At 41.1% G+C, this 13,293-nt stretch overlaps 2 protein-coding genes across 19 annotated transcripts in view; one reads left to right on the top strand and one right to left on the bottom strand.

The window, feature by feature from the left end:
* The window catches only part of LOC106561934 (gamma-butyrobetaine dioxygenase), a 29,843-nt gene extending 24,732 nt beyond the window's left edge, over positions 1-5,111 (top strand). For both annotated transcript variants that reach the window (XM_014126365.2, XM_014126364.2), the window contains exons 5-8: positions 120-225; positions 540-736; positions 1,973-2,139; positions 2,426-5,111. In XM_014126365.2, coding sequence (XP_013981840.2) covers positions 120-225; positions 540-736; positions 1,973-2,139; positions 2,426-2,586 — 631 coding nt within the window. In that variant the 3' untranslated portion in view covers positions 2,587-5,111. The remainder of the gene's footprint in view (positions 1-119; positions 226-539; positions 737-1,972; positions 2,140-2,425) is intronic.
* A 160-nt stretch (positions 5,112-5,271) lies between these two features.
* LOC106561933 (MAP kinase-activating death domain protein) overlaps positions 5,272-13,293 on the bottom strand; it is a 91,897-nt gene continuing 83,875 nt past the window's right edge. For all 17 annotated transcript variants that reach the window (XM_014126353.2, XM_014126358.2, XM_045688986.1 and 14 more), the window contains 2 exons: positions 8,896-8,942; positions 5,272-6,976 (listed from right to left, as the gene is read on the bottom strand). In XM_014126353.2, the coding sequence (XP_013981828.2) occupies positions 6,863-6,976; positions 8,896-8,942 (161 nt within the window). In that variant the 3' untranslated portion in view covers positions 5,272-6,862. The remainder of the gene's footprint in view (positions 6,977-8,895; positions 8,943-13,293) is intronic.

Genomic DNA, 13,293 nt, shown 5'->3' with positions numbered 1-13,293 from the left:
TTTTTAATGTTTCCAAAGAGAATGCCTTGGTCATTAGTGCTCGACACCTTTGTGATTAGATAATTAGTTAATAATCATTAATAATGGACCTTTCTCAACTTTTCTCATTCCTTCCTCAGGCACACATGGCAGGTGCAGGACAAATCCCAGGCTAACAATGTGGCCTACACCTCTGGCAAACTCAGTCTCCACACTGACTATCCAGCACTGCACTACCCACCTGGAGTGAGTAGACAGGATCCACCGTCATCTTCATGAAATCTACATTAATCCTCTCCTATCCCACTATCAGTCAGACACTTGAGTCATATCTGGATAAAACACTCTTACGCACGCACGCACGCACACACACACACACACACACACACACACACACACACACACACACACACACACACACACACACACACACACACACACACACACGTGTGTAAGTAGTTTACTGCACACAGTCCCCACCCCCCATATTGTAAGATGTATGTATCCTGTATGGGATGGCTGTTAGCAATGGTACTAATATCCTGTATGGCTGTTTGCAGGTGCAGTTCCTGCATTGCCTGAGCCAGGCTGGCGAGGGCGGGGAGAGTGAAGCAGTGGACGGCTTCCACATGGCAGATCAACTGAGGAGAGAAGACCCCGAGGCCTTCAAGACCCTCACCTCCCTGCGGGTGGACTTCACCGACACAGGGTCCGACTACTGCGACTTCATGGTGCAGTCCAAGAACCACATCATAGAGTGAGTGAGCGCCACACCATTAAAACACATAAGACATGGATGCATTGGCTTGTTTTTCGCACACATAAGAGCCATCACTCAGCTTACATATTAATGTGACTTGACAGGAGGTCAGTCTAGAACTGCTCCAGGTAGCACATGGAATGACAGACAGACTGACTGACTGACTGACTGACTGACTGACTGACTGACTGACTACTGTCTGTGATTTAGGAGCTTGATGGATATGTGTCGCCATCTGCTGCTCAGAATGTAAACGGCAGTGTAAGTGTATAATACACAACCTTCAACCAATGTTCACTCTAAGCAGTGCGCAGGCGCGCAGCTCCCCTTGGACTGCTGCGCAGAATAAATATCAGCCTTCGCATTGCCATATATGGATCTGTGCCATTCACTTTGAACTGGACAGTGTTTACAGCGTGAGTGGTTGTGAGTAGATGCGCTTGTTTTGAGATCAAAGCGAGGGCTGCATGTAGCCACCTGTGCACATTTGTTCATATTCTTTGCTAGTTAGTGAGTTATTAGCCCAGTTATAGCTAATGTTTTGTCAACAATGGTGGAGTGGTTGCTTCCTACAAGACCACAAAATGTGTGCATTTCTAGCCATCTTTGAAAAGCTAGTCAGGTAATAATAATGAATTTTGTGGATTCTTGCATCAAATCACACAACATGTTCAGTCACCTCCTTGTCTGAGGGACAAGTTCGCTAAACAGGTTAATATCAAGCCTTTTTTTCAGAAGTCTCATGGAATGTAGACCTACTTTGTACATCACACATTTGCTGCTACTGTAGGCTGTTATGGGATGCATTATTCTTCATTGTTTTTGACGGTAGGCCACTCTAGTAGGCCTACATTATGATCAAATAGCCACAGTCGCCTACTTGGCCACTGTTAAAACTGTAACTTAAAGCGGGTACAGCCTCAGTGTTCACCGTAAACGCACCCCGGAAGTTGCACAGAATGTTGCTCAGTGCCCAACATTCTTTGAGGGAACATAGCCTGCAACTGATGGGAAAGAAGATGATTTTAAGTGAGCAAGCAAGGTCACTGTGGGAACTGATATATACTGCTACTGATCGTTCTTATACGATTTTATCAGATATGTACATCTGACACTTGACAACTGCTGAGTCTTATTGCGCAACAACACCTAGATGTCCAACATGCAGTCCCTTTTCATCGTTTTCTAAAGGTTGAAATAAGGTTGACACGCACCCCTCCTCTCTCTGAGCAGTGTTGACAGTGATGGGCGGGTGGTCCGGATCAACTACAACAATGCCACCAGGGACTCTGTGCTGGACCTCCCCCTGCACCAGGTCCAGGCCTTCTACAGCTCCCTCAAGGCCTACGTCCAGCTGATGACGCGACCAGAAAACATGCTCACCTACAGGATGGAGCCTGGTTAGTGTGTGTGCATGAGTGTGCCCCTTCAACATTAGCAGTTAAAGTGAAGCTTCCCTGGATAAAAAGTTGGCAATATGAATAGGATTGTATTGTAAAATATTTAATTCATTGTAGTTACAAATGTTGTAGAGGTTGTAGACTTACCGTCTATAACTATTGGTTATCTATGTGACATACTGTACTAGCACATGAGAGGTAGCCTATTCCTTTTAACTCATCTTGAAATATCTGTATAACATTGGTTGAGTACTGAGTTGGCATATCCCTCCACCTCCTCCTGCAGGCGACCTGGTCACCTTTGACAACTGGCGCCTGCTCCATGGGCGGAAGAGCTTTCAGAGCCACCCAGACCGGGTGAGACACCTGGAGGGAGCCTACCTGGACTGGGACGAAGTCATGTCTCGCCTGCGGATACTCTGCAAGTCTGTCCGCGGAGAGAGCTAGACCCGCCAAGCTCCCAGATCGAAGCCTCCTCCAACTATATAGAACCGCATCAATCTACAACAGGGCTCTCCAACCCTGTTCCTGGAGAGCTACCGACGTGTAGGTTTTCACTCCAACACTAATCTAGTGCACCTGATTCTAATAATTAGCTTGTTGATAAGCGGAATGAAATCAGTTTAGTTGCAACTGGGAGTGAAAACCTACAGGAGGGTATCTCTCCAGGAACAGGGTTGGAGAGCCCTGATCTACTGAATTTCTGAGCGGCCAAAAGAGGCAGAGGCTAATTGTCTAGTGGGCTACGCCTACTCGTGTGTGGGTCAAGATGGCTGCCAGTCTTTTGAACAGAGTGACAAGTGGGCAAAGTGCAAGAAGATGGGGAAAAGGGTTGAGCACTTTCCTAAATGATCAACACTCCCCTTTATAAGTGCTAACAGAGACATAGAAGCTGTTTATGAGTAGCATAGCTATGAAGAATCTGTCTTTTACTGTATGAAGCCAGTAGACTATAGTGCCTTTGTTCTTAGGGTTGTGTAAGCGAAAATATTGCGCTATCTTTCCCTTTGCTCTAATCTATTTTTCTATCGGCCTGTGTTCTGCTGGTCAAAATTTGGGTAGCACTTTACTACATCTACTTCTCAATGTCTTAAGGGTGTCACGTCAACAAGAGGTGATGAAGGTTTTGACATTTTCTACCTCTTGTATCCAGTAGTATAGTTCAGTTTCAGCCATCTAACCTTAAGAAAAAAATTGTGTATAGCACTAGTATCAGCCCCACAAATCAATCCTTTTTTTAATAACTCTCTATACAGTAACTCTCCACACGTAAAATGTATGCACATGCACGTTTGGGTAAAAGCATCTGCTAAGGGATTAATCTAAATGTACAGAATGGTTACCTGGAGGAAATTGGGGTAGGGTCTTGGTTTTTCAATTTCAGTCAAGGGGAGGGTTTAGTATTTTTTTGGTTGTTATCTAGTCCAGGGGGAGGGTCATGTAATTTGTAATTTATGAAATTTCAATATTTATCAATGTTTTAGAATGAGTTGCTTATTAGGCTCTATTTTGATGTGTGCCGGATGCCGCCCCTTTGCTCAATATCAAGTGTGCATATAGACTCTTTAGTGTAGTCTCAATATGTTTCTCGCCCATTATGTATTTATCAGAGTCATTGACACAATCAATCAGAAATAGACAGCTCATGGTGCTGAAAGTAGACATATTTCATTTCAGTGCTGGCCCCTCGTGGGAATCGAACCCACAACCCTGGCGTTGCAAACACCATGCTCTACCAACTGAGCTACAGGGAAGGCCTACCTGTTAGATGAAATGAGGTAATAGAATGCTATATCCATATATTTTTTGCTCAATTCCTCCACCCGCTCTTTAAATATCCAACCTCCATGTCAATGACAGGCTGTTAAGTTAAAACCAAGACTCGAATTGACGGGATATGAAAGGGGATGCCATCGGCCTACCTTTTATTAAATAAAATGGCAAAAAGCACCGACTTTTGTTCGCTTAAGATTTGGAATAAAATTTAACTGATCCGATTTATATAAAGTGATGTATAACAGTGCCTTGGCCCGAGATGCTTTATGCTTGTTTCTAGAAACACTATCAATTGATTAAGATATTCACTTTCTGTAGGCTAAAATAATGTTTAAACCCAGACAGCTTTTAAGGAAACACTTGACCTTCCCTCGTTGGGTTAAACATGAAACCACGGAAGAACAGAAGCCTGCAGTTAAAGCTTACATTTTTATGCGTCGGTAAGCCTACTCTGCCTGGGGTGGAAAGGTAGGCCTAACTTTTGAAAGTACCATGTTTAGATTCCTAATGACGTCTCAGATGTAATTATTTGTAAACAAGACACTGATTTGGCATTGGAGAAATATTGTAAGATTAACACTTAAGCCTATCTCTCTGTCAATGTTTAGAATGTAATTTCGGTAATTTGTGTGGTATTTAAAAATACATGTGAAATTATGAATTAAATGACATTTTTATAAAAGGCTTTTTTTTTTACCGGCAATTATGATCGATTAATGCAATGCTTTTACTATAAAGGAGATATTTCCACCCCTATGCTACTCTTGTCCATGGTGATCTGTAAGCTTCTGGCCCGCAGCCCAGTGCGATATCAAAATTCTGGCGTTGCCATGTAATGCTTACAGGATGAAGAACAGTTTGTAAAACTGCATATCTAAGATTCAGGTACAATATATTTTGCTGAAGGGAGGGCCCTCCATTTTCATTGTAAAGAGGTTTGATTTTCTCCATGTAACCCTTATTATAAATAACATTCAATAACAACTCGTCCTCTTCAGTACATGTGCATGTTGAAAGCCGCATTGTGCAACTTGGCATTTACTGTAGTTCCAGTACAAACAAATATTTGCTATTCAGTTACAATCGTCTATTCTTTATCACATATATAGTTAATGCTAACAGGACTCATTGTAATCATTTGTGGTGATATGTGAATCAGTGCCTTGACAAATGTGTTAATAAAAAAATAAAAAGGGTATTGTCTTAGACCATGCTAGTGTTAAAGCATCAAATATTACTCTAGATTTCATTCTTATGTTTTCCAAATACATGTATGCACATAGGATATGTGCTACATCATTTTGGTGTTCATCCAAACTTTGTGGCAAAATAATGATTTGAGACAAAATGGAGGGCTTTAGTTGACAACTTTTATTTTGATATTGCCAAAGCTGTACATGTTTTATAAATACTTTTTTCAAACACAAATATTTACAACAATTTCAATTATTCCATCACGTTCTCTCTCAACAGCAGTAGGCGAGCTAGCACAATAATAGGGTTGGTGGGTTTCAAAGACTCCCGTTTCGTAATGTTCTCATTATATGTAACTAGTCTAACAAACTATACTATTATGTTCTGTTACCGTCTTCAAACAGTTTTGAGACGCTCCTCATCCAGTTACTCTTATATTTACACCAGTGTTTTTATTGTCAAGAATGAAATACCTTAAATAACTACCTCTCATGGAAGTTGTAACAATATGTTCCTTACACACGCATTTCATCTCTAAAAAAACAAAAGCCATAAACATTAAAAACAATATCCTGATCATATAGCTGTATTATTCATGTATTGCTGATCTGGCAAAACACTACACTGCATGTATACACTCACATACACACCACTTACAGTTGGGCTGAAATGGGGGCTAGATTGGATTTATTTATCTTACTACAATACAGACACAACTTGAAGACTTAACACACCTCCCCAACAGACAAAACCATAACAGCAGTAGGTTTACACATCTCTAGAATCTCCAAATAGTGATTTCGCACATATAAACAATAGGTCATCATATTTATTTACTTCAATATGTACGACAATGAAGTCCTTTTTTACAATCTTTGCTCTGTGTAAGCCAGAATTGCCAAGATTTTTTTAAATCAGAACAATGATCTGCCTCTGGCTAACTACGTAAAGTATTGCACATCTAGTGAATAAACACACTTTGCAAAACATCTTATGGTGAAATGTACAGCATTTCTATCTCTCCATAGCAACATGCAATTCAATACAGAGCGACCACAGACAAGACATTTGACAGTTGAACTACTACAGTAGTTTAGCCTCACTGGGCAAGCTGAAGAGAGATGCACACATCTTGGACCACACAAGATATTTTGGGATCAAAAGGAATGAATCCTTAAAAGCTTTTACGTGCAGTGTTTGATGTACCATGCAGAAGTAGCATTTATTAACAAAGTGACAACCGTCAGTACTAGAGTGCTTTTTAAACGTTTCACCGGTTTGGACTTGGACAGACTGGAGTTTTACAGTAGTAGCACATAGAATATTCATCACACAGTCGCAGAGAGTGGACGCGGCGGTTGGTTGCTTTCTTATCGACTTGCAGAGCTGTGCCTCACATCACTCCCCCTTGCTGTCTCCATCCCATTAAAAACATGGGAGGACCATGGTTGGGAAGGGGAGGAGGAGAGGAGCCTAGTGGACGTGACCATGGTTGGGAAGGGTGTACACACGATGCCACAGACCAGGGTTGTACATACATACACACACACCATAGGGATTTTACTTACATGGCAAGGCGCAAAGAGTAGAGGGTATTTCTTGGAGATGTACTTACAGGGTGCAAAGAGGAGTAAAGAGGTGTGTAGGATCAAGGATTGTCAGAACTCAATGTCATAGTAGGACCGAGATTTCACTTTGTTGCAGAGTGAGAGGCACGGGGGGGTTGGGGGGGGTAGATTGGAGGGGTCGTAGACTAGCTGGCCAGGGGTCTTGGAGATAGAAGCTTGGGCTTGCCTTCTGCTTCCTTCCCCTTCACTGCAGCCACGTAGGAGAAAAGGCAAAGGACGGAGTAACAGATCTGGTGTGCCTGTTTGAGAGCAAGGAAAAAAAAAGGGAACATGAGGAAAGTGTAGCTTTGACCAAGCTACTTGTGGTGTAGTTATACTACTTCTGCCGCCTTTCACTTTATTATTTGGTGTCATGGCTCTGTAGAACTTACACTAATCATGTTATGAACAAAAAGGGGATTACATTATTTTAAAATACTTAAGAGATTAAATAAAAAGGCTCCTTGAAAAAAACGAATATTACATGCATTTTTGCAGTTATGTCAAAGGGATTACTCTTCATGATCATGTCAGGACATACAGTTTAAGTCGGAAGTTTACATACACCTTAGCCAAATACATTTAAAAACTCAGTTTTTCACAAATCCTGACATTTAATCCTAGTAAAAATTCCCTCTCTTAGGTCAGTTAGTATCACCACTTTATTTTAAGAATGTGAAATGTCAATAATAGTAGAGAGAATGATTTACTTCAGGTTTTATTTCTTTCATCACATTCCCAGTGGGTCAGAAGTTTACATACACTCAATTAGTATTTGGTAGCATTGCCTTTAAATTGTTTAACTTGGGTCAAACGTTTTGGGTAGCCTTCCACAATAAGTTGGGTGAATTTTGGCCCATTCCTCCTGACAGAGCTGGTGTAACTTGAGTCAGGTTTGTAGGCCTCCTGGCTCACACACGCTTTTTCAGTCCTGCCCACAAATTTTCTATAGGTTTGAGGTCAGGGCTTTGTGATGGCCACTCCAATACCTTAACTTTGTTGTCCTTAAGCTATTTTTCCACAACTTTGGAAGTATGCTTGGGGTCATTGTCCATTTGGATGACCCATTTGCGACCAAGCTTTATGAAGTGAAGTGCACCAGTCCCTCCTGCAGCAAAGCACCCCCACAACATGATGCTGCCACCCCCGTGCTTCACGGTTGAGATGGTGTTCTTCGGCTTGCAAGCCTCCCCCTTTTTCCTCCAAACATAACGATGGTCATTATGGCCAAACAGTTCTATTTTTGTTTCATCAGACAAGAGGACATTTCTCCAAAAGTACGATCATCTTTGTCCCCAAAAGTACGATCATCTCCAAACCGTAGTCTGGCTTTTTTTTATGGCGGTTGTGAAGCAGTGGCTTCTTCCTTGCTGAGCGGCCTTTCAGGTTTTGTCGATATAGGACTCGGTTTTACTGTGGATATAGATACTTTTGTACCCGTTTCCTCCAGCATCTTCACAAGGTCCTTTGCTGTTGTTCTGGGATTGATTTGCACTTTTCGCACCAAAGTACGTTCATCTCTAGGAGACAGAACGCGTCTCCTTCCTGAGCGGTATGACGGCTGCGTGGTCCCATGGTGTTTATACTTGCGTACTATTGTTTGTACAGATGAACGTGGTACCTTCAGGCGTTTGGATGAACCAGACTTGTGGAGGTCTACAATTTTTTTTTCTGAGGTCTTGGCTGATTTCTTTTGATTTTCCCATGATGTCAAGCAGAGGCACCGAGTTTGAGGGTAGGCCTTGAAATACATCCACAGGTACACCTCCAATTGACTTAAATGATGTCAATTAGCCTAACAGAAGCTTCTAAAGCCATGACATTTTCTGGAATTTTCCAAGCTGTTTAAAGGCACAGTCAACTTAGTGTATGTAAACTTCTGACCCACTGGAATTGTGATACAGTGAATTATAAGTGAATTATAAATAATCTGTCTGTAAACAATTGTTGGAAAAATTACTTCTGTCCTGCAGAAAGTAGATGACATACCGACTTCCCAAAACTATAGTTTGTTAACAAGAAATTTGTGGAGTGGTTGAAAAACGAGTTTAATGACTCCAGTGTATGCAAACTTCCGACTTCAACTGTATATGCAATGCAGTACTGTTAAAACAGATCTGGTAACTATTGAATGCCAAGAGTATAGCGTTAGCTACAAGAGCAGAAGAGTTTAACTCACCATGGGTGTCTTGTACTTGTGGATCACCACTTCTTTAGTTTCAGGAACTACAAGTGCAGGTGCAAGAGACAAAACAAAGGATTCAAGAGGTTGAAACCCCCCTTTAAGAAAGAGTGTTAGAGCTGGGGGTTGCAGCGGGTGTAGCATGTGATAAGAGTTTTCAGACTATGAGAGGGTACGCAAAAGAGGCTGTGGGCCAAGAGTCCACACAAGCACTGAACTGGTTCAGAGTTCACACTTAGCTCGAAAATGATGCTACCTGATTTGCTTTGGGCATATGCTAGATTGGACTGAATCAAAAACACGGACACGCTTCACTTGGGCATGATGAAAATCTCAAGTCTAAGATGGTGGATACTCTCATATACTGTCTGAAAATGTGTGGCATTTTCAAAATTACCTTTCTGCCACTGCTAGGTCTAGCAAATATATTTGATATTTAAGGGGGAAGGACAGTAGAATCGAAGTGCAACTTTGGGTGGTTCTTGCAGGCAAAATACGTTCTTCGTAAACCATCTCAAATTATAGTCTTTGCAAAGCGAAGTTCAATAATGCGCTAACAATGCCACTGTAGGTAGCTAGCCAGCTAATAAGCTAGCTAGTGCTCTAGCTAGGTGAAGAATCCCCTTCTCCCTCACTCAGTCACCAGCAGGTTTGGGTAGGTTACTTTCTAAATGAAATCTGTTACTACCTGTCCAAAATTGTAATCAGTAAAGTAACCTTTGGATTACCCAAACTCAGTAACATAATTGATTACTTTCAGTTACTTTTGGATTACTTACCCCTTATTAGGCATTAGAACCAGTGGTGTGTAGTCATGGATACCAAGGGAAGCCAGGCTTCCTTGAAAAATGGACACACATATATATATATATATATTTCGTCTCTTTGTGTTTCCATAATTTTCCTTCAATTCGCAAGAGGCTGAATGTATATCATGGAGAAAGCATCCGAGAGAGCAACACAGTGCCCCTCTGTCTCCATATGTGTAGGCCATCTATCTGATGCTGTCTGGTCTTTAAAAATTTTTTAAATGTTATTTCACCTTTATTTAACCAGGTAGGCCAGTTGAGAACAAGTTGTCATTTACAACTGTGACCTGGCCAAGATAAAGCAAAGCAGTGCAACAAAAAACAACACAGTTACACAGTCTTAAAGAGTATGACATTGTTGCCACCCCGTAGCATTGAACGCAAGAGAAGCCAGCGAGCATTTGGCCTCCCTTGATAATATTGTAAAGAAAATAATAGCCAATCAGCGTTGCGCTGAACTGAGTGAGCTCAACTGTGAATGCTCCTGGCGCACCAAAAAAAAAGTGTCAAGGGACACCAGTTTGGATTTGGCTTCACTCCTTTCACATCGCTTCAAGAAAAATACGGAATTGACAGAAACAACTTAAATTGTTGCATCTCGTGTTGTCCTACGGTGGCTAGCTAGCTACAATTGGCCCTTTCCTTGCCATTGATGGAGATAGGGATTTGGTTTGACTTAATTCTCCGTACTGACCAATGATTATAAAAGCGATTCTGATCCAACCATAAATTCAGACATTGTGCCCCTGGACTGAGAGGTAGGAAGTTCAATAGCTATGTAGCTACTGTATATGTAGAAGGCTAATGTTAACTAGCTAATGTTGCCCACAAAAGGAAGTTAGGCTAGCGAGCAAGCATTTTAGCCAGGTAGCCTAGGACAACAAAAAATAAAAGTTTAACATGAATGACAGTCATAGACCGTTTCGTCAACATGAATGAGAGGAAGGCATTGGTGTTTCTCTACAAATCAAATCAAATTGTATTGGTCACATACACATATTTAGCAGATGTTGTTGCGGGTGTAGTGAAAAGCTTGTAGTAGAGTGAGTCAACATGTTTTTTTCCCCCTGCATGCACACACAAATCAGAACAATGGACAGCCACATCATATTTAGCTCATGTTGATCAGACTATATTGTTTTTGGTATATTTTAGTTGTCACTATTAGACTAAGCATAGATGATTTGATGATGTTGAAATGGTGCTGGAATATTGGAGGCAGCTCCTGTTTTCTTTGCGACTTGCGGTAACTCTCTGTGGTTCTAAATCAATAGTTTAGTTGTAGTTGTTTAGTTGTCCGAAAATGTCGTAAACATTAACTTGCTTGACCATGCTGTAGGTCACGTAACTGTTTGTTACATGCTTTGTGGACTTCACCGGACAGATGTTGCTCTCCGGTTTTGTGATGAAACAAAGGTGTGGTTGAATTCAGGGCCGCAACTTTGGTTTTAGAAGTAGGGGTGACACTTTTTTTATTCCAGTCAGATAAATATTCCAAACAGCCTACCCGATCGCTCGGAGGCGTCCGCATGGTCCTGGCCTGGCTTTCCCAGTGATATTACCCATGAACCGCTACTGAGAAGACAAAAAGTTTCCAAATGCATTTGGTGATTATCATAGTGGTCTCTGACTGGTAATCAGACTCACTCAGGTGGAACAAACTTAAATGTGTCTTTTTTCCAATGCTGAATTGAGAGAAAACGGTGTCATATTTTTCCCCCTACAAATATCCTTACATGTAATCCAAAAAGTAATCCTCTAAAAGTATCTACAATCTGATTACAATATTTTTGCTATGCCTGTTGTATATCCCCACAGATAACTTTCTACTGCGTCATTGCCATCTTGCCTTGCTAACTTATCCCAGTCAGCCTATGCTAGTTCCCAGTTAACGTAGCCTTGCTACTCACCTTTATATATTGTCTATTACAAATTAATATATCAGTATTCGGTTACAACATATAGTTCACGTTCCTTGTTTAGCTGCATATTATGTAGGCTTCCATTACTGTTCCTCTGACTGGTCTATTCACCGTTGCGGTAAACCGTGGTCAGAACATAATTTTGTTATATCTATTACAGGCATGTACAGGTTTATATTCCATATAATCTTACTTCTATCTCTTTTGTTACCATGTATGCTTACACCCTGCATGTTATTTGTGCCTGTACAGTCCTGTTGTATGTACCTGTAGGCCATTTAGGCAGTTCACCATTTGCGCCTGTTAATCTCTATGGGGAAATAAGGCACTCACTAGGCTGCAGTCCAAATACGTGATTTTTACCCCCTCAGCCCTTGGTCTAGTAACTTTCTCTCTGGGAATCCCCATTGAAACCGGATGTAGTTTTATTGCCACATTAAATGGAGGTCCAATTCACAAAAGTTGCCCTCGATTTTGCTCGACGGAGCGAGTGAAGAACTTGTCACTTGCAGGGTTGATATGACCCACAATTCAATACAAACTGTAGTCACATGTCAAACTCTGGTGGCCGCAAAGTTTTACATTTAATCAACAAGGCTGCATTTTCGGCATGCCAGAAAAAATTATGAACCTAGCTTGATAAAAATTATATCTAGACAACATTGATTTTAGCGTTGTAAAATTGGCTTAGTCTCATAGTGAGGAGCCTATAAAACCTTAGATTCATAAACATTTTTGGGGGAATTATGAAATTAGTATATACAACCGGCCGTGATTAGGAGTCCCATAGGGCAACGAACTATTGGCAGAGCGTTGTTAACATTAATAGCCTTAGGTTGATTGTTTTTAAGCTCAACTTCAAGATTTCCACCAAGGACGTTGCCTCTTCGATCAACACTCTCCCTCGCTTGGGCAAGGGACATTTAAGGAACACTCGGACGTGACGATGAAAAATGTCATTCAAGGGCTTAGAGTTCAGGGCCGAGGGCTGTCTACTTTGAGTTTCAAACGCAGCCGTTAAAGAGTTGTCATTTTCTAGCACCGCCCTTTCTGGCATGTTCACGGATGTCAGTCAGCCTTTGCAATTAGAGCTTTTACAGGGCTCGTCTGCTGCCTAGTGGCACAGTTTATTATTGCAAACAATATATGCATATTGTTTACATGTGTATCACCTATTATGTATATATTCCAAACACTTATTATGTATGCATATTCCTTAGGTATTCTTGCATTATGTTTGAGTACATTTCTTATGAATATTTATGCATATTCTTTTCTGTATGTTTATGCATATTTCCCCTGCTTATTTCCTATTGTATACCTACCTATATCAATGTTTTATCTAGAGAATTACTATACATTACTAATATTGTATTATCATTCCTTTTCTCTGGTATAAATTTGTACTACTACATATTCCCCATTATTCTAGTTACTGTGGAATTAAAGTGTTCACAGTGAATCAACAGCTTGCATCGTCTTTTTGACCGAAGACACAGGGGCTAGGGTCGCTCTCCCAGGGCATAACACACATAGTATTCTACAAGCTATGCTGACTGGCAAACAGCCACAGCTACGTTAGGTAGCTAGCCATCATCTTTCAAGCTAACTATGGAAAACTGCTTGTGTGAATATAACTTGGGGACAGTTTGGTTATGTTTCCA

Source organism: Salmo salar, chromosome ssa11, assembly GCF_905237065.1.
Source record: "Salmo salar chromosome ssa11, Ssal_v3.1, whole genome shotgun sequence".
Lineage (NCBI taxonomy): Eukaryota > Metazoa > Chordata > Actinopteri > Salmoniformes > Salmonidae > Salmo > Salmo salar.
Note: the sequence above shows the minus strand (reverse complement) of the source record. Positions and strands in the feature narration are given on the sequence as shown.